At 49.3% G+C, this 25,245-nt stretch overlaps 1 protein-coding gene across 1 annotated transcript in view; it reads right to left on the bottom strand.

Annotated features, from left to right (window-relative positions):
* Positions 1-25,245, bottom strand: part of RSF1 (remodeling and spacing factor 1) — a 48,462-nt gene that overhangs the window by 19,528 nt on the left and 3,689 nt on the right. Inside the window, exons 2-8 of the mRNA XM_069759358.1 lie at positions 19,050-19,141; positions 15,540-15,632; positions 13,660-13,865; positions 11,717-11,856; positions 7,515-9,277; positions 4,249-4,449; positions 1,859-1,963 (exon numbers count right to left, since the gene is read on the bottom strand). Coding sequence (XP_069615459.1) covers positions 1,859-1,963; positions 4,249-4,449; positions 7,515-9,277; positions 11,717-11,856; positions 13,660-13,865; positions 15,540-15,632; positions 19,050-19,141 — 2,600 coding nt within the window. The remainder of the gene's footprint in view (positions 1-1,858; positions 1,964-4,248; positions 4,450-7,514; positions 9,278-11,716; positions 11,857-13,659; positions 13,866-15,539; positions 15,633-19,049; positions 19,142-25,245) is intronic.

Below are 25,245 nucleotides of genomic sequence, written 5' to 3'. Positions count from 1 at the left end.
CGCGGAGTCACTACCCTGTACAGCAGATGGATACAGCACTGCGCGGAGTCACTACCCTGTACAGCAGATGGATACAGCACTGCGCGGAGTCACTACCCTGTACAGCAGATGGATACAGCACTGCGAGGAGTCACTACCCTGTACAGCAGATGGATACAGCACTGCGCGGAGTCACTACCCTGTACAGCAGATGGATACAGCACTGCGCAGAGTCACTACCCTGTACAGCAGATGGATACAGTACTGCGGGGAGTCACTACCCTGTACAGCAGATGGATACAGTACTGCGGGGAGTCACTACCCTGTACAGCAGATGGATACAGCACTGCGGGGAGTCACTACCCTGTACAGCAGATGGATACAGCACTGCGCGGAGTCACTACCCTGTACAGCAGATGGATACAGCACTGCGGGGAGTCACTACCCTGTACAGATGGATACAGCAATGCGCGGAGTCACTACCCTGTACAGCAGATGGATACAGCACTGCGCGGAGTCACTACCCTGTACAGCAGATGGATACAGCACTGCGCGGAGTCACTACCCTGTACAGCAGATGGATACAGCACTGCGCGGAGTCACTACCCTGTAGAGCAGATGGATACAGCACTGCGAGGAGTCACTACCCTGTAGAGCAGATGGATACAGCACTGCGCGGAGTCACTACCCTGTACAGCAGATGGATACAGCACTGCGCAGAGTCACTACCCTGTACAGCAGATGGATACAGCACTGCGCGGAGTCTCTACCCTGTACAGATGGATACAGCACTGCGCGGAGTCACTACCCTGTACAGATGGATACAGCAATGCGCGGAGTCACTACCCTGTACAGCAGATGGATACAGCACTGCGCGGAGTCACTACCCTGTACAGATGGATACAGCAATGCGCGGAGTCACTACCCTGTAGAGCAGATGGATACAGCACTGCGCGGAGTCACTACCCTGTACAGCAGATGGATACAGCAATGCGCGGAGTCACTACCCTGTACAGATGGATACAGCACTGCGCGGAGTCACTACCCTGTACAGATGGATACAGCAATGCGCGGAGTCACTACCCTGTACAGCAGATGGATACAGCACTGCGCGGAGTCACTACCCTGTAGAGCAGATGGATACAGCAATGCGCGGAGTCACTACCCTGTAGAGCAGATGGATACAGCACTGCGAGGAGTCACTACCCTGTACAGCAGATGGATACAGCACTGCGCGGAGTCACTACCCTGTAGAGCAGATGGATACAGCACTGCGCGGAGTCACTACCCTGTACAGCAGATGGATACAGCACTGCGCGGAGTCACTACCCTGTACAGCAGATGGATACAGCACTGCGCGGAGTCACTACCCTGTAGAGCAGATGGATACAGCACTGCGAGGAGTCACTACCCTGTAGAGCAGATGGATACAGCACTGCGGGGAGTCACTACCCTGTACAGCAGATGGATACAGCACTGCGCGGAGTCACTACCCTGTACAGCAGATGGATACAGCACTGCGCAGAGTCACTACCCTGTACAGCAGATGGATACAGCACTGCGGGGAGTCACTACCCTGTAGAGCAGATGGATACAGCAATGCGCGGAGTCACTACCCTGTACAGCAGATGGATACAGCACTGCGCAGAGTCACTACCCTGTACAGATGGATACAGCAATGCGCGGAGTCACTACCCTGTACAGCCTAGGTCAGGGTTAATCTGACTTTAGGGTGCAGCCCCCCTCTATAGGAGTGAGAGATCAGCAGTTCCTGATACACAGCTTCATATCTTATGGCACATCTGAGAGCGTCCTCTAGATGGCAGTAATGTGCACGTCTGTATTCATGCAGGTGTGATCAGCCATGGCCACTACATACATGTTGGCACGGTGGGCAGAACCATTCTCCGTCAGGGATGATCATCAGCGGCGGCCTCAGACAGGCTGTATGGTACCCGCTGTCACAGGAGTCACACAGCAGGATCTGGGGAACACAAAATACATTAGGTGTAGGACGACTAGTGGACGAGCGGATAGACCCCCCAATCCCCAGCCTAACGTAAAGACCTAATGTAGGCCGAGGACACCGTCCTGACTCCAGCAGGCAGAAGAAATGGTGCTGCAGAAATGTAGGATTTCTTAAAGGGGCTGGAACGATATCACATTGGTGGAGTCCCGACACCCCCACGTTCATGTACGGAGCCGAGACAACTATACACCAGCAGCTCAGATAGACATTAATGTAATCCGAGAGCAGCCGCGGTGGAGTCTCCGTTCTGGACACTATTTCTTGCCCATCGTAGGGGCTGAAGACACTCTGTTAGCACCCGAGCATGCTCAGATAACACCTGATCCGAACATGTTCACTCATCACTAGTGGCCACCTCTCCATGAATTTCTGTAGAATCTGCCATCACCGTAAATCAGGGAAAAGGATTCTGAACAATTACTCTTTATATGGAGCTTCTTCTTGCCCGGTTTCAGTTCAATGACAGGATGTGTGTGCATATGGGGAGAGCTGTCAATCAAAAGGATCAGGGAGGGGCCAGGCACCACAAGTCAATGCAGAGCAAGGGTCGGGGGCGCGGATACTCAGTGCAGGATACTCAGCGCAGGATACTCAGCCATGAGTCATGGATTTACCGTATTTTTCAGGCTATGAGATGCATGTAGATTAAAAAAAATAATTGAAGCAAAGAATATGGTAACCTGTGTAACTGCAGCTGTTGCCAAACTACAGCTCCCATCATCCCGACCTGTCCACGCATGATGGAAATTGTAGTTTTGCAACAGCTGAAGGGCCACATTGACAGGAAGACCTGCAGTGAAAAGTAAAAAAGGAGGCTCCTACAAATCATGATCACAGAACCGTGTGTAATCCGAGAGAGCCGTCCCGGATCCCTTCCGTGTGTAATCAGAGAGCCGTCCCGGATCCCATCCGTGTGTAATCAGAGAGCCGTCCCGGATCCCTTCCGTGTGTAATCAGAGAGCCGTCCCGGATCCCATCCGTGTGTAATCAGAGAGCACCGTCCCGGATCCCATCCGTGTGTAATCAGAGAGCACCGTCCCGGATCCTATCCGTATGTAATCAGAGAGAGCCGTCCCAGATCCCATCCGTGTGTAATCAGAGAGCGCCATCCCGGATCCCTTCCGTGTGTAATCAGAGAGCGCCATCCCGGATCCCTTCCATGTGTAATCAGAGAGCACCGTCCCGGATCCTATCCGTATGTAATCAGAGAGCGCCGTCCCGGATCCCTTCCGTGTGTAATCAGAGAGCGCAGTCCCGGATCCCATCTATGTGTAATCAGAGAGCGCCGTCCTGGATCCCATCTATGTGTAATCAGAGAGCGCTGTCCCGGATCCCTTCCGTGTGTAATCAGAGATCGCCGTCCCGGATCCCATTCGTGTGTAATCAGAGAGCCGTCCCGGATCCCATCCATGTGTAATCAGAGAGCCGTCCCGGATCCCATCTATGTGTAATCAGAGAGCGCCGTCCTGGATCCCATCTATGTGTAATCAGAGAGCGCCGTCCCGGATCCCTTCCGTGTGTAATCAGAGAGCGCCGTCCCGGATCCCATTCGTGTGTAATCAGAGAGCCGTCCCGGATCCCATCCATGTGTAATCAGAGAGCCGTCCCGGATCCCATCTACGTGTAATCAGAGAGCGCCGTCCCGGATCCCATCTACGTGTAATCAGAGAGCCGTCCCGGATCCCTTCTGTGTGAAATCAGAGAGCACCGTCCTGGATCCCATTCGTGTGTAATCAGAGAGCGCCGTCCCGGATCCCAACGTGCGTAATCCGAGAGAGCCGTCCCGGATCCCATCCGTGTGTAATCTGAGAGCGCCGTCCCGGATCCCAACGTGCGTAATCCGAGAGCTCCGTCCTGGATCCCAACGTGTGTAATCCGAGAGAGCCGTCCCGGATCCCATCCGTGTGTAATCAGAAAGCGCCGTCCCGGATCCCATCTACGTGTAATCAGACAGCGCCATCCCGGATCCCATCCGTGTGTAATCAGAGAGCGCCGTCCCGGATCCCATCCGTGTGTAATCAGAGCGCTGTCCCGGATCCCATCTACGTGTAATCAGAAAGCTGTCCATTTTTTTTTTTCTTTTTACTTTTATATAAGTTAAATAATTTTTTTCTTGCACAAGGGAAGAACGGATGCCAAATGATCCAAAAGTGGCTGAAAATCTGAATGGAACCTCTTCCCCACTGCCACCTCCATGATGTGTGTCTGAGTAGGCCACATGTGCAGTGATCGCCACTTACCAGCTCGGGGTGGTTGGGAAGGCCACACTTCTTACATGGCTCATCGTCCTCCCCTGGAGCGCCCTTCTCCTTCTCATCTTCTGAACCATCCTCCGAATCTTCCTCGCTATCAGACTCCTCCGTTTCCTCCTCGGTGGAGGATTTACGTTTGCGCCGGGATCGAGTGAGGGTCCAGCGTGTCCTTCGCCCTGGTCTGGGTTTCTGTGAAGTGACAGGTATTATAGGACCATGCAGGGTCTAAAGCCGTCAGCCTCGCTCCGGGCAGGACTCAATACAAGACGCCCACAACCAAAAGTTCAGAAAGTCACGTATGTTTTTTTTTTCCCCAGTTTAAGTCTATATCCTTATGACAACTGTTCCTGTCCTGTCATCTGACCCCTCAGCTTTGTCATAGGGTCTCCAAAAATAGCAATCAATATTAACACAAACGTGACACTAGTTGAGTAAACGTAGGTGTAAACGTTATTGTGAACCTCATTCCTACCGTTATCCACAGACCGGCAGTATTGTCATGGGGATGTGCACCTAGTAGCCTTAGGCCTATCATTTCTTTTGCAAAAATGTTCTATTGTTTCTGAGAATCAATTTTAACAGCTTGAAGCAACTTTTGTTATCTCTGGATTGAAATCTAACAAGATTGCGTATAAGCTCCTATGCAGACTTGCATTGCCACGGTAACAGACTACAAACACACCCAGTGTAGTCTGATCCCACAGTATTGTGCCATTTCTTGCATACGAGCTGTATACACAAACCGATAAGATTTACCATTTTTTGTTTGAAATAAAGATACTTTTATTTTAGATTAAAAAATATTGCAAAAGTGAATATATACAATAGCTGTAGCTTTGGAAACAGTTGCCCCTCTCACACATACCAAAGCTCGCAAAATCAACAGACAGCCCTGGCACACCAGCCTGACCAAAAAACTGAGGTGAGCTACCAGGGTTGCTAAGTGGAGATGGAAAAGATCCCACTCCAACGAGCACTTCATCGCACAGTCCCTCACTACTTTCAAGGCCACACTCACAACAGCTAAACAAACCTACTTCTCATGTCCTCCCTGTCTCACAACCCTAAACAGTTATTCAACACCTTCAATTCTCTCCTCCGTCCCCCAGCACCTCCTCCCTCCCCACTCATCTCAGCTGAAGACTTTGCCTAATTTTTTAAGCAGACGATTGATAACATCAGAGACAGTTTTGGTCGACAACCCCCAGAGCCCTTCCTCCCGATTTCCCAGCCCTCCACCTCCAAAACATCTTCTCCATCATTACAGAAGATCGACTCTCCACTCTACTCTCAAGATCGCATCTCACCACCTGTGCACTTGACCCGATCCCTTCCCACTTCATCCCAACCCATCTCTTCAACCTATTACTAACAATTGGTGTTTTCCACTCAAGCTTCAAGCATGCCTCAATCACACCTATCCTCAAAAAGCCCTCTCTTGACCCATATCGCCCTATATCACTTCTCCCCTATGCCTCAAAACTACTGGAACAACACGTCCATCTTGAACTGTCCTCCCACCTCTCCTCCTGCTCCCTCTTCGACCGCTTACAATCTGGCTTCCGGTCACACCACTCCACTGAAACTGCCCTAACTAATGTCACCAATGACCTATTAACCGCCAAGAGCAAGCGACACTACTCTGTCCTCCTCCTCCTGGACCTGTCCTCTGCCTTTGACACAGTGGACCATTCCCTATTATTACAGACCCTCTCATCCCTTGGCATCGCAGACTTGGCCCTATCCTGGATCTCGTCATACCTAACAGACCGGACATTCAGCGTCTCCCACTCACACACCACCTCCTCACCTCGCCCTCTGTCGGAGTCCCACAAGGTTCAGTCCTTGGGCCCTTGCTCTTCTCCATTTACACCTTTGGCCTGGGACAGCTCATAGAATCTCATGGCTTTCAGTATCATCTCTATGCTGATGACACACAGATCTACATCTCTGGACCAGATATCACCTCCCTACTAACCAGAATCCCTCAATGTCTGTCCGCTATTTCATCCTTCTCCGCTAGATTTCTGAAACTTAACATGGACAAAACAGAATTCATCATCTTTCCCCCATCTCATGCGACCCCCCCCCCCCTCCCCCCCCCAACGAACCTATCCATTACAGTAAACGGCTGCCCACTCTCTCCAGTCCCACAAGCTCGCTGTCTCGGGGTAATCCTTGACACTGATCTCTCCTTCAAACCACATATCCAAGCCCTTTCCACTTCCTGCCGACTTCAACTCAAAAATATTTCACGGATCCGTACATTCCTAAACCAAGAATCTGCAAAAACCCTAGTCCATGCCCTCATCATCTCTCGCCTCGACTACTGCAACCTCCTGCTCTGTGGCCTCCCCTCTAACACTCTCGCACCCCTCCAATCTATTCTAAACTCTGCTACCCGAATAATCCACCTGTCCCCCCGCTATTCCCCGGCCTCTCCCCTCTGTCAATCCCTTCACTGGCTCCCCATTACCCAGAGACTCCAGTACAAAACCCTAACCATGACGTACAAAGCCATCCACAACCTGTCTCCTCCATACATCTGTGACCTCGTCTCCCGGTACTTACCTACCCGCAACCTCTGATCCTCACAAGATCTCCTTCTCTACTCCCCTCTTATCTCCTCTTCCCACAATCGCATACAAGATTTCTCTCGCGTATCACCCCTACTCTGGAACCCTCTACCACAACACATCAGACTCTCGCCTACCATCGAAACCTTCAAAAAGAACCTGAAGACCCACCTCTTCCGACAAGCCTACAACCTGCAGTAACCACCGATCGACCAAACCGCTGCATGACCAGCTCTACCCTCACCTACTGTGTCCTCACCCATCCCTTGTAGACTGTGAGCCCTCGCGGGCAGGGTCCTCATTCCTCCTGTACCAGTTATGACTTGTATTGTTCAAGATTATTGTACCTGTTTTTATTATGTATACCCCTCCTCACATGTAAAGCGCCATGGAATAAATGGCACTATAATAATAAATAATAATAATAATAATAATCATCCACCTCTCGTGTCTCCCCTTTTCCTCATAGTTTGTAAGCTTGCGAGCAGGGCCCTCACTCCTCCTGGTATCTGTATTGAACTATATTTCTGTTATGCTGTAATGTCTATTGTCTGTACAATTCCCGTCTATAATTTGTAAAGCGCTGCGGAATATGTTGGCGCTATATAAATAAAAATTATTATTATTATTATATTATAATAATATAATCCTGCAGTATTCCCCCCCAGGGTAACTCACCCTTTTTGTTTTCTGGCTTGACTCTCTCTCGGATTTTTTCTCTTCCTCCCTTTCTGGTTTCACCCGAGCAGCTGATTCTTCATCATCGCTTTGTTTCTTCTCAGGTTTGCGGGTTTTAACTTCAGAGATCTTCACAGACGGTCGGGAGATACGAGGAGACCGCCTTAGCCTCCGTCCAATGTTCTCCTCTGTGTCGACATCCTCGGCGTCTTCCACGGGCAGCTCCGGCATTCTTTTTTTGTTGGAGATACGGATGGTTAGTTTTAAGCCATCCTTCTGCCTTTCCGACGTCATCTCCTTACCCTCAGAGCCGCTGTTCTCCTCTTCTGCAGCCGCCTTTTGCTTATTTTTACTTCTGGAGGTCAGTGATGGCTTCTCTGGAATTTTCTCCTGATCCGCAACCTCCTCAACTTTCTCTTCTTGCACGTCTTTGGGCTGGGGAGCCTTTCTCTCGATCGTCCTACTCTTGCTCCTTAAAGTGAATGTTTTCTTCTCCTTTACCGGCTCCTTCTCATCAGTCTCCGCTTTCTCAGTAGACGCCGGCTTCTCCTTGACGTCATTGTCTGCTTTCTCTGTATCTTCGCTGGGCTTCTCTTTCCTAGCTGCAGCATTTCTGGTGGAAGATTTTTTGGCTACAGACAATTTTACTTTCGCGGCCTTACTTTTTCCATCTTTCACCTTTGATTCACACGCTCTGCTGTCTTCATCCTTGAGGTCTTCACCCTTTTTATCCGTGACTCCTTGGTCTGCCGCCTGTGACCCTTCCTCACATGGTGGGACTTCTTTGGCTGGCTCATCAGACTCTTTGATGGTCTCCGCATCCTTCGTGGACTCTCTCTCTTCTGGGGGCGTCTTTTCTTTCTCATCATCGACTTTCGATACCGTGGTACATTTGCCCGGGTTTTCTTCAGCCGTTTCTACCACTGAGGCAGGTTTTGACGATGATTCTTGCACAGGGGGTGTACCTCGGTCATTACTGACGTCCGTCACACCTTTCTCCAGTCCATCTACCATTTTAGTTTTGCCGTTCTCAAGATCTTGTAAACTTTTAATGACACTTGAATTCCGCTTCTCGTTTGCGATACCGTTTTCATCCTTTGCGCACTCGATAACGGTCTCTCTCGGAGCAGCAGCGCCGTCCTCCACCAGGTGGTCGCCCTTCGTTTTGTGCACTTTTTCACTAGTCACCTCTCCGTTGACCAGTTGCTTCCCATCAACAGCAGCTTTCGTACCGTCGTCTTCCGGCTTCCCCTCCTCTTTCTGAAGCAGCTCTTTTGTGGGGGTCTTTGACTTGCAGATCGCCGTTTTAACCGGGCTGTCGAAATCATCAGTAAGTTTCAGTTCCCGTTTCTTCAACGGTATCTTAGCCTGTTGGTCGTTCTTCATTTTCTCCGTATCCTCCACAGGTTTTTCCACGTGTTCTTCCGTACGCTTGACGATGACCGAAACCTCGGCACGCTCCGGGTCTTGGGGCGACGGGGTCTTTTCGGAGATCCCTTTTAATTCCTTTAAGTCTTTCGGTTCAGTTTTTTCCGCCTTACTCTCGGGTTTTATGTTCTCCTTGAAAGAGTCTCTCTCTTTGGCGGTTGGTTTCCCTTCCTCGGTATCTGATGAAGGTTCCGTCTTTATTTCGCTGCTGGTTTTTAGAGGTGTTTCGCCCACAGTTTCGCAACCACTGCCGTTTTCGGTCGGAGAGTCACTCGTTTTCTTATTTACCACGTCCGGCTTCTCCTCTTTAATTTCATCATTCTCCAAAGATTTCTCTAAAAGCCAGAAAGAAAAAAAGATAATTAGGAATTGAATGGTTTGTTTGTGCCTAAGATGGTGTATTGTCAAACACTAGAGAAGTTATTTGCCGGCTCCCACACTTTGATGTGCCCTCGCAAGCCGTCCCGCATCTTTACCGGCAGATGATGACTGAGTTATTCAGCCATCATCTGAATAGCAGAACTCCGCGGCTGTTAACCTGTTAAATGCCACTGTCAATCTCAAACAGCATTTACAGCGGATCGGCAGAGGAGCCTTTTATGAGATGGATTGTGTGGGCTGCCATGACGGCCAAGGGTTTGCTGATGGTCTACCAGTCATGACAGTACTCCTGTGAAAGCCGGCCTGTGATTTCTGCCATATACAGCAATGCTGCAACACTGCTGTATAAAGCACAAGCAATCGGAAGACCACAGGTTCAAGTTCCAACGGGAACAACAGACAGTAAAACGTGAAAAAAAGGTATATATATATATATATATATATATATATATATATATATATATATATATATATATATATATATATATATATATATATATATATATATATATATATATATATATATAATTAAATAACCTGCCTCTTCACCAAATTAAAGTAACCCCCACATATTTAGTATCGCTATGGCCATAAAAGTCTGATTTACGAAAATATAAAATTAACCCTATTGTTAAACATCACCAGAATTACGTCTTTTTGGGGCCACCCCAGCACTGTAATAAATATATATATATATATATATATATATATATATATATATATATATATATATATATATATATATATATATATACACCGTATTTTTCGGACTAAAAGACGCACTTTTTCCCCCCCAAAAAAGGGGGGAAAATGGGGGGTGCGTCTAATAGTCGCAATGCAGGCTTACCTAGGTGGCAGAGGTCCGGTGGCAGAGGTGCGGCGGCAGAGGAGGCACAGTAAGCGGGGTCCCTTTCCCCGGTATGGTGATGCAGCAGGCCCGGTATGCAGCAGAGCCGGGTGAATCCTCTTGTTATCGGTGGTGGCGGCCATTTTCCGGAGGCCGCGCGTGCGCAGATGGAGCGCTCTGCTTCCCGGGGCTTCAGGAAAATGGCCGCCGCGATCTCCATCTGCGCACGCGCGGCCTCCCGCGGCCATTTTCCTGAAGCCCCGGGAGCAGAGCGCTTCATCTGCACACGCGCGGCGTCAGGAAGATGGCCGCGCCCACCGATAACAAGAGGATTCACCCGGCTCTGCTGCATACCGGGCCTGCTGCATCACCATACCGGGGAAAGGGACCCCGCTTCCTGCGCCTCCTCTGCTGCCACACCCCCGCCACCGCACCTCTGCCACCGGACCTCTGCCACCGCACCTCTGCCACCTAGGTAAGCCTGCATGGTACGCCAGGGACCCCTCTCACAGCACCTCCTCATCCCAGCACCTCCTCATCCCAGCACCTCCTCATCCCAGCACCTCCTCATCCCAGCACCTCCTCATCCCAGCACCTCCTCATCCCAGCACCTCCTCATCCCAGCACCTCCTCATCCCAGCACCTCCTCATCCCAGCATCACCCCACCTTGCCTCCTGTGACCCTGCTCTGCCACCGCCATAAGATACTGTAAATTCGGACAATAAGACGGACCCCCATGTTATAAAAAATCTTTTTTTCTGCAATTTTCACCCCAAATTTGGGGTGCGTCTTATGGTCCGGTGCGTCTTATAGTCCGAAAAATACGGTGTATATATATATATATATATATATATATATATATATATATATATATATATATATATATATATATATATATATATATATATATATATATATATATATATATAAAAAAAATTTTTTTGCAAAGTTTTTTACCATATAATGAGCATAAATAAAAAAAAAATAAATTGTGGAATTGCACTTTTTGGGGAAATTTTGCTGCACTTAGAATCCCCCCCCCCCCACTTTTCCAGTGCATCATGATAAAATGAATGGTGTCATTTTTATACTTTCTAAACCTAGCGTTTTATTTTTCTTCAGCTCCATTACGGAACTTTACCATGTGATCATCTGATCCCTTATTTTATATACTGGAAAACTACAGCATTATAATACATAGCAAAATCGCAGTTCTGCTATGAAGCTCAGCATATGGCGGAGGAGAACCAAGATGGCAGCTATGGTGCCTTCGTCAATTTCAATAGGCACGGTGTAATGCTTCATTTCACCTGTAGAGGCACTGTAGAGGTACTGAACCCTGGTGCTCGGATCCCCTAGATCCCAGAGGCAGGACCCCTTGTGATCCGCTCATTGTTGGAGGCTGATATAGATCAATTGTAGCAAATCTTTGACAAAGCGAATAAACTTCAGCTAGATAAGAGCCATTAATGATCTTGTTACTGAACATTTCTCCCCAATATCTGGGGAAATTATTACAGAGCCGCGAGTAACAATACTACATACCCCCATCCTCCTCTTTTTTAACATCATCATCTGGATTAGGATTTTGAGATGAATTTTCTTCTGGCTCAGGTTTCTTCAGTAACGCGGGATCTATTTGTGTTTTCAGAAGTTCCACGATCTGTGCTAAGTCGTTCCTGGACCTACAAGAGAAGAGCAACAGAATTATTATTATTTATTTATATAGCACCATTGATTCCATGGTGCTGTACATGAGAAGGGGTTACATACAAGTTACAAATATCACATACAGTAAACAAACTAACAATGACGGACTGATACAGAGGGGCGAGGACCCTGCCCTTGCGGGCTTACATTCTACAGGATTATGGGGGAGGAGACAGTAGGTTGAGGGTTGCAGGAGCTCCGGTGTTGGTGAGGCGGTAGAGTTAAGAAGAGATAAAAGTACGGTACACTATTAGAGACTGCACGTTAGGGGTTAATGCTATAAAGTGCAAGGTAAATACTGCAGAATCATGGCCTGCATTACACTCCAGAGCTGCACTCACTATTCTGCTGGTGCAGTCACTGTGTACATACATTACATTACTGATCCTGAGCTACATCCTGTATTATACCCCAGAGCTGCACTCACTATTCTGCTGGTGCAGTCACTGTGTACATACATTACATTACTGATCCTGAGTTACATCCTGTATTATACTCCAGAGCTGCACTCACTATTCTGCTGGTGCAGTCACTGTGTACACACATTACATTACTGATCCTGAGTTACATCCTGTATTATACCCCAGAGCTGCACTCACTATTCTGCTGGTGCAGTCACTGTGTACATACATTACATTACTGATCCTGAGTTACCTCCTGTATTATACCCCAGAGCTGCACTCACTATTCTGCTGGTGCAGTCTCTGTGTACATCCATTACATTACTGATCCTGAGTTACATCCTGTATTATACCCCAGAGCTGCACTCACTATTCTGTTGGTGCAGTCACTGTGTACATCCATTACATTACTGATCCTGAGTTACATCCTGTATTATACCCCAGAGCTGCACTCACTATTCTGCTGGTGCAGTCACTGTGTACATACATTACATTACTGATCCTGAGTTACCTCCTGTATTACACCCCAGAGCTGCACTCACTATTCTGCTGGTGCAGTCTCTGTGTACATCCATTACATTACTGATCCTGAGTTACATCCTGTATTATACTCCAGAGCTGCACTCACTATTCTGCTGGTGCAGTCACTGTGTACATACATTACATTACTGATCCTGAGTTACATCCTGTATTATACCCCAGAGCTGCACCCACTATTCTGCTGGTGCAGTCACTGTGTACATACATTACTGATCCTGAGTTACATCCTGTATTATACTCCAGAGCTGCACTCACTATTCTGCTGGTGCAGTCACTGTATACATACATTACATTACTGATCCTGAGTTACATCCTGTATTATACCCCAGAGCTGCACCCACTATTCTGCTGGTGCAGTCACTGTGTACATACATTACTGATCCTGAGTTACATCCTGTATTATACTCCAGAGCTGCACTCACTATTCTGCTGGTGCAGTCACTGTATACATACATTACATTACTGATCCTGAGTTACATCCTGTATTATACCCCAGAGCTGCACTCACTATTCTGCTGGTGCAGTCACTGTGTACATACATTACATTACTGATCCTGAGTTACATCCTGTATTATACCCCAGAGCTATACTCACTATTCTGCTGGTGCAGTCACTGTGTACATACATTACATTACTGATCCTGAGTTACATCCTGTATTATACTCCAGAGCTGCACTCACTATTCTGCTGGTGCAGTCACTGTGTACATACATTACATTACTGATCCTGAGTTACATCCTGTATTATACTCCAGAGCTGCACTCACTATTCTGCTGGTGGAGCCTTTCTCCCATTTTCTGTCCTTATTCACCCAGCGGCGGCGCACGCTGCACTCACCTGACTATGCACTTCCAGGAGGAGCCGTCCTGGTCATCCTGCTCCTCGATGTACACGCGGATGTTATGGTCCTGATCCAGTTGATACCAGTACATTAGGCCGTCCTTGTCCCGTCCTATGGGCTGGACACGCATGGTGTCCGCCTCTTCTTCATTGATGGCATTCTTAAACTTCAGATTGTCGTCAAACTGACACTCGCATAAGTGCTGTAACAAGAGATGGTGTAAGCGGAGCGCCATCCTGTGTCCCCGTCGTGCTACAGCAGGTGACATATATATATCGTCTCATAAAATAATCCCAATATTCTGGGCATCCAAATCTGCTCCATAATATATGTACATGACCACATTGCCCCTGGACAAAGTCCTGAGACTACAGCGCCCCCCACAGGACACTCATTGCTCCTGGAGACCCTCATTATTATGCCGCTCTTGAAACTGCCTCCTGCTACAACCAAATATCTCTATAAGACAGAAACCAAACCTGGGGTCATAACCATGAATAAGAAATTCCCTCCTATGGGACGTGCCCATTGCACTCCAAAAGAGGGATCGAAGGAGGGGCCAACTCCCCTATAATATACACCTATAGCAGGATCACATGGTAAATAGCAACAGCTAGTAATAAGGTGCCGAGAGTTAAACTATGTACAAATTGCCCCCCGAGGAAGCACTTTTAAACGCGAAACGCGCGTCGGGGCTTTCGGTGGGACAGCGCACACTGGCGGCTACGTTCATGGGTAAGCAATTAGCGGATCCAGGGCTGTGTTTTATGTGCCATAAGTTACGAGCAGGCTGTTATGTGGGTTAGTGTATTCAGGGACTTGGGGTATACCCACTAGGGCTGTTTATTCTTCCCTTGTCTTCTATATTTTTGACCCAATCTGTACATAGTTTAACTCTCGGCACCTTATTACTAGCTGTTGCTATTTACCATGTGATCCTGCTACGCCTATACTTCAATATATGGACGTTCCCCAGTGTGTCTGCCCTTTAGTGTCGTCACATACTTTATCCTTATTATTGATTATTGTATTTGTGTGTATTACATATCTTGTTAATAAAGTGTATCTATTTTATATTTCCATTTGATCTCATTAGACTTAGTCTAATATGGGGCCTCATGCTCTTTTCAACTTATAGGTGTATAAACCAAATATCTCCCATTGCGTCTCCACCCAGACACCTGCTGACCTTGTTCTGCACCCTCGATCCTATGTTTTCATGGTTGCTGCCTGTTCTGAGTTGATGGCACTGCTGGACATCTTCTGATTTATAAAAGGAAGCATGATGTGTCTTTCAGCTGCTGCACTAAGTTTTCTTGGCCGAACTCTTCGATCCTCCATGTTGCCCATTTCTTGGTGCTTTTTCAGAACACCCTGATCAGATTGAAACCCAGTCTGCTGGGAAATCTTTGTCTGGGAGAGATGTTGGTGATGCAGCGCAACTACCTTGTCTTGTTGCTGAGACATGAGACCGTCTTCCACAACCTCACCTTTGCAGCAGTTTTAAGCCTTTTTACACAGCGGTTTCTATTTCATTTAATACCTACAAACTTATAATCGTTATTCGTTTGGCATACTTAGTTCTTTACACACCTCACTACAGTCCTACATAATCCCTCAGTGCAAATGCACCTAGAAGATTCGGGTAAAGGGTAAATATTTACGGGATTTAGATTTCTCGTGTTCATTCACTTTGCATTTTGTTAATTGTTAGAAGTAATCTATTAACACATTTTTATTTATCATTTATTCAGGTGACCATTTAGTTGTTTTCCCAGGAATATCCTCGGGGGAGGAGTCAATGGAAATCACACCCCCTAGGACCCCGACTGAATATAAGCCAATAACCACCCTGAAGACCTCCTTAAGTACTGACCTTCAGCATCCCCACTTTACACTCCACGTCCATCTCCTGGTAGCCCTTCTTCTCCATCTCCCAGGCCCATGTGCTGTTGTAGTCCTGACATATCTGGAGATTACAAATGACAGCGGTTACACACAAATCTAAAAACATCCTTAAAGGGATCTGTCAGCAGGATTTCACCCCCCCCACCCAAACTATTTATATGCTCATGTAGCTCTTTCAAAGACAAGTCCGGCAATACCTTTACATAGCCGGTGGTCCGTTCCTCTGTTATTGAAAAATCAATTGATATGCAAATGAGGCTGAAGAGCTATGGTAGATCTGAAGCCTCTGTCACTCCAGCTCTAATACCTGCCTCCTCCTGCTCAATGTGGAACATGATTTTTTTTTTATTGTTTTTTTTTCTTTTTTTTTTTCCTTTTGGGAGGACATACAATGTTTGCATCACATTTATCGAATATTTGGAATTTGCCATTTCGGCATTCATCGCACGGGATAAATATTTGTGTATTTTATTACATTGGCCCGATTTCATAGGACACATGGCCCTTGGCTGCTACGGCACTCACGATGCATGGGGTGGCAATGGCCATCGGAAGTGACATCTCCCATGCTAAAGCCTTTTAAAACCCTCCTCTTACACTTGACGGCAGTATTTAAAGAGTTAATGTGACGCTAAATCCGATTGCGTCAATTACCATCAGGTGCACGCTGTGCTAGTCACAGCTGACACTTTGCTACAATAGAAGGCGATCCTCTTGAGCAGTCTGACCCATCTGCACGGATACATTGCAACGAAATATCACGACAAAGACTGGCTACAACTGTGACAAACCTTCAGCTGTGAGAAGAACCACTGTAACGACATCCACAATTCCCCAAAATAAGTTGGGCCGCTGTGTAAAATGTAATCAAGAAAGCAATGATTTGGAAACCTCTTATCGACATTTTATTGAACAGATCAGGAGGTGAATATTGGTCAGTTTTTCACGTCATTTGAGAAAAAAAAAATTATCTTATTTAGAAATTGATGGCAGCAAGAAATCTCAAGAAAGTTGTGACGGTTAATAAAAAGTTGGAAAAGTAAGAAATACAAATGAAAAAAGCTGGAGGGTCAATATCCAAGTATAAAAAGAGCGTGTTAGAGAGGCAGAGTCTCCCAGAAGCAAAGATGGTCAGACGTCACCAATCTGAACAAGTGAGGCTGAAATTTGTGGGAAAATTTCAGAAAAATGTAACTGAACGTGAAATAGCAAAGACTTTGACTATTCATCAGGACATAATATAAACGTATTCAGAGATTCTGGAGAAATCCATGTGCACAAGGGATCAATATTGGATACTGGTGATCTGTGAGCCATCATGGGACACTGCATTAAATAGAATTCGGGGGATCAAATCAGGAATACATCCAGACGTCATGGTCTGATCACAGGTCTCCGTGTAATCCACAAACGCAAGTTACAGTTCTATCATGTAAAGAAGAAGCAAAATATCAGCACAATTCAAAGAAATCCATCTTCTCTGGGCCAAAGCTCATTTAGAATAGTCTGAGGCAACAGAAAACTCTGGCCAGATGCATCAAAATGTGAAATTCTTTATGGAAACCACGAATGTCGTGTCCTGAGGACTCAGGAGGAGAGGGACCGTCCCAGCCGGCCACCGAGGAGAGGGACCGTCCCAGCCGGCCACCGAGGAGAGGGACCGTCCCAGCCGGCCACCGAGGAGAGGGACCGTCCCAGCCGGCCACCGAGGAGAGGGACCGTCCCAGCCGGCCACCGAGGAGAGGGACCGTCCCAGCCGGCCACCGAGGAGAGGGACCGTCCCAGCCGGCCACCGAGGAGAGGGACCGTCCCAGCCGGCCACCGAGGAGAGGGACCGTCCCAGCCGGCCACCGAGGAGAGGGACCGTCCCAGCCGGCCACCGAGGAGAGGGACCGTCCCAGCCGGCCACCGAGGAGAGGGACCGTCCCAGCCGGCCACCGAGGAGAGGGACCGTCCCAGCCGGCCACCGAGGAGAGGGACCGTCCCAGCCGGCCACCGAGGAGAGGGACCGTCCCAGCCGGCCACCGAGGAGAGGGACCGTCCCAGCCGGCCACCGAGGAGAGGGACCGTCCCAGCCGGCCACCGAGGAGAGGGACCGTCCCAGCCGGCCACCGAGGAGAGGGACCGTCCCAGCCGGCCACCGAGGAGAGGGACCGTCCCAGCCGGCCACCGAGGAGAGGGACCGTCCCAGCCGGCCACCGAGGAGAGGGACCGTCCCAGCCGGCCACCGAGGAGAGGGACCGTCCCAGCCGGCCACCGAGGAGAGGGACCGTCCCAGCCGGCCACCGAGGAGAGGGACCGTCCCAGCCGGCCACCGAGGAGAGGGACCGTCCAGCCGGCCACCGAGGAGAGGGACCGTCCAGCCGGCCACCGAGGAGAGGGACCGTCCAGCCGGCCACCGAGGAGAGGGACCGTCCCAGCCGGCCACCGAGGAGAGGGACCGTCCCAGCCGGCCACCGAGGAGAGGGACCGTCCAGCCGTCCACCGAGGAGAGGGACCGTCCCAGCCGGCCACCGAGGAGAGGGACCGTCCCAGCCGGCCACCGAGGAGAGGGACCGTCCAGCCGGCCACCGAGGAGAGGGACCGTCCAGCCGGCCACCGAGGAGAGGGACCGTCCAGCTTGTTATCTCTGCTGTATGGAGGCATTAGTGCCTAGGCAAGAGGCATTGCACACAAGAGACGCCATCAATGCTGAGCGTTACACAGAGGTGGTAGAACAAAATCTGCACAACTTTCTGGAGATTTGTTGCTGAAATCAATTTCTAAATTAGTTAATTCTGTCAAACTAAATAGAAAAGATCAGAAATTGAACGTTCGAAAAATGTCTATGTTCCGTAGGAAATAAAATATGGATTTAAGTGATTTCCAAATCATTGCAAATTGTTTTTTTGGTTTGTTTTTTTTTTTTGGCCAAAATGTACTTGTCCCCACAGAACCTCTTGTCTAACCTCCACCCATTTTATTTATTTAAAATTAGGAGGAGCTGACCGGGATTGGTGTAAAAATTCCAAAATTTGGGGACAGAAACAAATTTGCCCAAAAATATTGCAACCTTTATTACAGCTAAACTAAAAAAAAAATGCTGGTGAAAATTGATGAATCGGGGGCCAAAATTGTATTGTTTGACAAATGTTAATAGATTGATAATATAGGTTTAGGGATCTAAAATAATGGGTTAATTTTTGTTAAAATGTGTAGGTGGTACTGACACTATTGCAAAAAGAAGGGAATTTTTTTTTTTTATCATTTGGAACTTTATTTTATTTTACCCATTTAAAATAAACAAATAAAATAAATAAATATACACACCCCAAACATTTTTTAGCATTTGTCTTTTTACAATAGTGGCAGTACCACCTACTTATTTTAACAAACATGTTGTACGTGTCATTTTATTAACCCATTCCTTTAGATCCTTACATAACACTTAGTATCCCCATGTGGTATACCCTCCCGGCATTATTAGGGGGTCTCCTACCCTAATCAGGTATTTCTCCCATCTGTCAAATGTCACGGATTTCCCGATTTTCCTCATCAGCTTCATATGAAGTTCGACCAGCACCCGAGACACTGCAGGAAGAGAACGACGAGGAAAAGAAATCAATATCAACCTGTAAAATAATATACAGAAGGGTTTATAGTGAAGCCTGGGGTCCACATACAGATAAGGCCGGTGCTCCCGGACCACCACAGCTGCGGCACAGGTCACCGGGCTAGGGATCGCTATGTGCCGCTGCTTTACACTGGTTATAAATACCCCAACAGGGTCAGACTTTTTGTGGCGCCCCTGTCGCGGTAACTTAGGGCTCGTGGTGCGACACCAATCATCTGTATGTAACAGCGGCACACCGCCATCTACGCCCAGGTCGCTGTGCAGCCCCAGCCTGCAGGACCTTCATCATGGTGGTGGTGATGATGCTTTATAGTCATGATGGAGACCAAGTCACAAAGCAAAAGTGATGAAGTGGCTCGAGGACCAAAATATTGCCATAAACTCCCCAGATCTCAATCCCAACAAGACCCTGCGGTCAATCCTCAAAAAGCAACAAGCAAAAACCCAGCAATAGTGATAACCTCAGAGCTCTGATGAGACAACAACGGGCGTCCATCAATCAGGATCTGACCCAGAAGATGATGTCCAGCTGCCGGGACGAAGGGCAGAAGTAAGGGGCAGCGCTGGGAATATTGAGGCATCACAGAAACTTCATGGATTGGACAAAAAAAAGTGTAAAAACGTATAAAATGCTGATAATTGGACTTCAGTAACCATAGAAACGCCAAACTAAGAGAAAACCGCTGAAGAAGCAAACTTTGAAAACCAAAACTCGTCAGTCTCCAAACACTTGGCCATGACTATACACCCCCAGAGCCGCTGCAGAACTTCATCACGCACCCCAGAGCAGCTGCAGAACCTCATCACGCACCCCAGAGCCGCTGCAGAACCTCATCACGCACCCCAGAGCCGCTGCAGAACCTCATCACGCAACCCAGAGCCGCTGCAGAACCTCATCACGCACCCCAGAGCCGCTGCAGAACCTCATCACGCACCCCAGAGCCGCTGCAGAACCTCATCACGCACCCCAGAGCCGCTGCAGAACCTCATCACGCAACCCAGAGCCGCTGCAGAACCTCATCACGCAACCCAGAGCCGCTGCAGAACCTCATCACGCAACCCAGAGCCGCTGCAGAACCTCATCACGCACCCCAGAGCCGCTGCAGAACCTCATCACGCACACCAGAGCCGCTGCAGAACCTCATCACGCACACCAGAGCCGCTGCAGAACCTCATCACGCACACCAGAGCCGCTGCAGAACCTCATCACGCACCCCAGAGCAGCTGCAGAACCTCATCACGCACCCCAGAGCCGCTGCAGAACCTCATCACGCACCCCAGAGCCGCTGCAGAACCTCATCACGCACCCCAGAGCCACTGCAGGACCTCATCACGCACCCCAGAGCAGCTGCAGAACCTCATCACGCACCCCAGAGCAGCTGCAGAACCTCATCACGCACCCCAGAGCAGCTACAGAACCTCATCATTCACCCCAGAGCCGCTGCAGAACCTCATCATGCACCCCAGAGACGCTGCAGAACCTCAATATATACCAGAGTCGCTGCTGAACCTCATCATGGACCCCAGGGCCACTGCAGAACCTCATCATGAACACCAGAGCCGCTGCAGAACCTCAATATATACCAGAGTCGATGCAGAACCTCATTATTATTAGATGCAAATTATGTTAGGAAGTTGAAAAACTTTACAAATGGCAACTTCAGAAGTGCAACTCCAGGAGGCTCCAGAGCTGAAGCATCAGCACCCAGGTGTAAAATATAAAACCACACAAATGTACGATATCTATAACCCTGTATGTAACCCCTTTTCACATGTACAGCACCATGGAATTAACGGTGCTATATAAATAAATAATAAAATAATAATTAAAATGTATATGCAATATCCAGAAAAACAATATATTTATGAATCTGACATTTCAAAGTCACTTTGGATTTACACTGGATCTGGAACCCGAATGTTCATAAAGACCCAGATCTCCTCCAATCCAAATGTGACATAAAGCAGCATATAATGGACAGATCACCTGGATCCATTCTGATCAGAACCTCTAATGACACCTTGCTATACTGACCCATAGAGGAGGGAGGGAGACAGGAGCAGACACCTCAGGGGTTCACGTAGAGACACTTAAAGAGCTATAGCCAAACACCTCCCCACCAATCGTCATCCATGGAGGCCAGCAGAAACTCCACACCATTTTCACAGATCTGGGCTCTAGGTCAGTGATGGGCCCCAGGTGTCAGGATCTGGGCTTTTGGTCAGTGATGGGCCCCAGGTGTCAGGATCTAGGCTCCAGGGTAGTATTTACGAGGATCTGGCTCTATATATCAGTGATGGGCCCTAGATCTCAGGATCTGGGCTCCAGGATAGTGATGGGCCACAGGTATCAGGATCTGGGCTCTAGGATAGTGATGGACCCCAGGTGTCGGGATCTGGGCTCTAGGATAGCGATGGACCCCAGGTGTCGGGATCTGGGCTCTAGGATAGCGATGGGCCCCAGGTATCAGGATCTGGGATAGTGATGGGCCACAGGTATCAGGATCTGGGCTCTAGGATAGTGATGGACCCCAGGTGTCGGGATCTGGGCTCTAGGATAGCGATGGACCCCAGGTGTCGGGATCTGGGCTCTAGGATAGCGATGGGCCCCAGGTGTCGGGATCTGGGCTCTTGGATAGCGATGGGCCCCAGGTGTCGGGATCTGGGCTCTAGGATAGCGATGGGCCCCAGGTATCGGGATCTGGGCTCTAGGATAGCGATGGGCCCCAGGTATCAGGATCTGGGCTCTAGGATAGCGATGGGCCCCAGGTGTCGGGATCTGGGCTCTAGGATAGCGATGGGCCCCAGGTATCGGGATCTGGGCTCTAGGATAGCGATGGGCCCCAGGTGTCGGGATCTGGGCTCTAGGATAGCGATGGGCCCCAGGTGTCGGGATCTGGGCTCTAGGATAGTGATGGGCCCCAGGTGTCGGGATCTGGGCTCTAGGATAGTGATGGGCCCCAGGTGTCGGGATCTGGGCTCTAGGATAGTGATGGGCCCCAGGTGTCGGGATCTGGGCTCTAGGATAGTGATGGGCCCCAGGTGTCGGGATCTGGGCTCTAGGATAGTGATGGGCCCCAGGTGTCGGGATCTGGGCTCTAGGATAGTGATGGGCCCCAGGTGTCGGGATCTGGGCTCTAGGATAGTGATGGGCCCCAGGTGTCGGGATCTGGGCTCTAGGATAGTGATGGGCCCCAGGTGTCGGGATCTGGGCTCTAGGATAGTGATGGGCCCCAGGTGTCGGGATCTGGGCTCTAGGACAGTGATGGGCCCCAGGTGTCGGGATCTGGGCTCTAGGATAGTGATGGGCCCCAGGTGTCGGGATCTGGGCTCTAGGACAGTGATGGGCCCCAGGTGTCGGGATCTGGGCTCTAGGATAGTGATGGGCCCCAGGTGTCGGGATCTGGGCTCTAGGATAGTGATGGGCCCCAGGTGTCGGGATCTGGGCTCTAGGATAGTGATGGGCCCCAGGTGTCGGGATCTGGGCTCTAGGATAGTGATGGGCCCCAGGTGTCGGGATCTGGGCTCTAGGATAGTGATGGGCCCCATATTAGAGGGTCTGGACTCCAGGGCAGTATATACGAGGACCTGGCTCTATATATCAGTGATGGGCCCATATTAGGCTACGTTCACACTAGCGTTCGGCTAGTGTGCGTTGCGCTAGCGTCGGGCGACGCAGCGGCGACGCACGCGTCATGCGCCCCTATCTTTAACATGGGGGACACATGCGTTTTTGCTTGTTGCGTTTTCCGACACGTGCGTCTTTTTTGACGCTAGCGTCGGACCAAGAAAACGCAACAAGTTGCATTTTTCTTGCGTCCGATTTTCGTCAAAAAACGACGCACGCGTTTTTCTTTGCGTTGTGCGTCGCCGACGCAGCGGCGCACAACGCTAGTGTGAACGTAGCCTAAGAGGGTCTGAGCTCCAGGGCAGTATATACGAGGACCTGCTCCATATATCAGTGATGGGCCCATATTATCTGGGCTCTAGGATAGTGATGGGCCCCAGGTGTCAGGATCAGGGCTCTAGGTTAGTGATGGGCCCCAGGTATCAGGATCTGGGCTCTAGGATAGTGATGGGCCCCAGGTGTCGGGATCTTGGCTCTAGGATAGTGATGGGCCCCAGGTGTCAGGATCTGGGCTCTAGGATAGTGATGGGCCCCAGGTGACAGGATCTTGGCTCTAGGATAGTGATGGGCCCCAGGTGTCAGGATCAGGGCTCTAGGTTAGTGATGGGCCCCAGGTATCAGGATCTGGGCTCTAGGATAGTCATGGGCCCCAGGTGTCAGGATCTGGGCTCTAGGATAGTGATGGGCCCCAGGTGTCGGGATCTTGGCTCTAGGATAGTGATGGGCCCCAGGTGTCAGGATCTGGGCTCTAGGATAGCGATGGGCCCCAGGTGACAGGATCTTGGCTCTGGGATAGTGATGGACCCCAGGTGTCAGGATCTGGCTCCAGGGCTTTATATACGAGGACCTGGCTCTATATATCAGTGATGGGCCCATATTAGGGGGTCTGGGGTCCAGGGCAGTATATATGAGGACCTGGCTCTATATATCAGTGATGGGCCCATATTAGGGGGTCTGGGCTCCAGGGCAGTATATACGAGGATCTGGCTCTATATATCAGTGATGGCCCCATATTAGAGGGTCTGGGTTCCAGGGCAGTATATACGAGGACCTGGCTCTATATATCAGTGATGGCCCCATATTAGAGGGTCTGGGTTCCAGGGCTGTATATACGAGGACCTGGCTCTATATATCAGTGATGGGCCCCATATTAGAGGGTCTGGGCTCCAGGGCAGTATATACGAGGATCTGGCTCTATATATCAGTGATGGCCCCATATTAGAGGGTCTGGGCTCCAGGGCAGTATATACGAGGACCTGGCTCTATATATCAGTGATGGGCCCCATATTAGAGGGTCTGGGCTCCAGGGCAGTATATACGATGATCTGGCTCTATATATCAGTGATGGCCCCATATTAGAGGGTCTGGGCTCCAGGGCAGTATATACGAGGACCTGGCTCTATATATCAGTGATGGCCCCATATTAGAGGGTCTGGGCTCCAGGGCAATATATACGAGGATCTGGCTCTATATATCAGTGATGGGCCCCATATTAGAGGGTCTGGGCTCCGAGGCTGTATATACGAGGACCTGGCTCTATATATCAGTGATAGGCCCATATTAGAGGGTCTGGGTTCCAGGGCTGTATATACGAGGACCTGGCTCTATATATCAGTGATTGGCTTTATATACGAGGACCTGGCTCTATATATCAGTGATGGCCCCATATTAGAGCGTCTGGGCTCCAGGGCTGTATATACGAGGACCTGCTCCATATATCAGTGATGGCCCCATATTAGAGGGTCTGGGCTCCAGGGCTGTATATACGAGGACCTGGCTCTATATATCAGTGATGGGCCCATATTAGAGGGTCTGGGCTCCAGGGCAATATATACGAGGACCTGGCTCTATATATCAGTGATTGGCCCCATATTAGAGGGTCTGGGCTCCAGGGCAATATATACGAGGACCTGGCTCTATATATCAGTGATTGGCCCCATATTAGAGGGTCTCGGCACCAGGGCAGTATATACGAGGACCTGGCTCTATATATCAGTGATTGGCCCCATATTAGAGGGTCTGGGCTCCAGGGCAGTATATACGAGGACCTGGCTCTATATATCAGTGATTGGCCCCATATTAGAGGGTCTCGGCACCAGGGCAGTATATACGAGGACCTGGCTCTATATATCAGTGATTGGCTGTATATACGAGGACCTGCTCCATATATCAGTGATGGCCCCATATTAGAGGGTCTCGGCACCAGGGCAGTATATACGAGGACCTGGCTCTATATATCAGTGATTGGCCCCATATTAGAGGGTCTCGGCACCAGGGCAGTATATACGAGGACCTGGCTCTATATATCAGTGATTGGCCCCATATTAGAGGGTCTCGGCACCAGGGCAGTATGTACGAGGACCTGGCTCTATATATCAGTGATGGCCCCATATTAGAGGGTCTGGGCTCCAGGGCTGTATATACGAGGACCTG

The sequence above is a fragment of the Ranitomeya imitator genome, chromosome 3 (assembly GCF_032444005.1).
Source record: "Ranitomeya imitator isolate aRanImi1 chromosome 3, aRanImi1.pri, whole genome shotgun sequence".
Classification (NCBI taxonomy): Eukaryota; Metazoa; Chordata; class Amphibia; order Anura; family Dendrobatidae; genus Ranitomeya; species Ranitomeya imitator.
The sequence above is the reverse complement of the archived record's forward strand: the minus strand, read 5'-3'. Positions and strand labels throughout refer to the sequence as shown.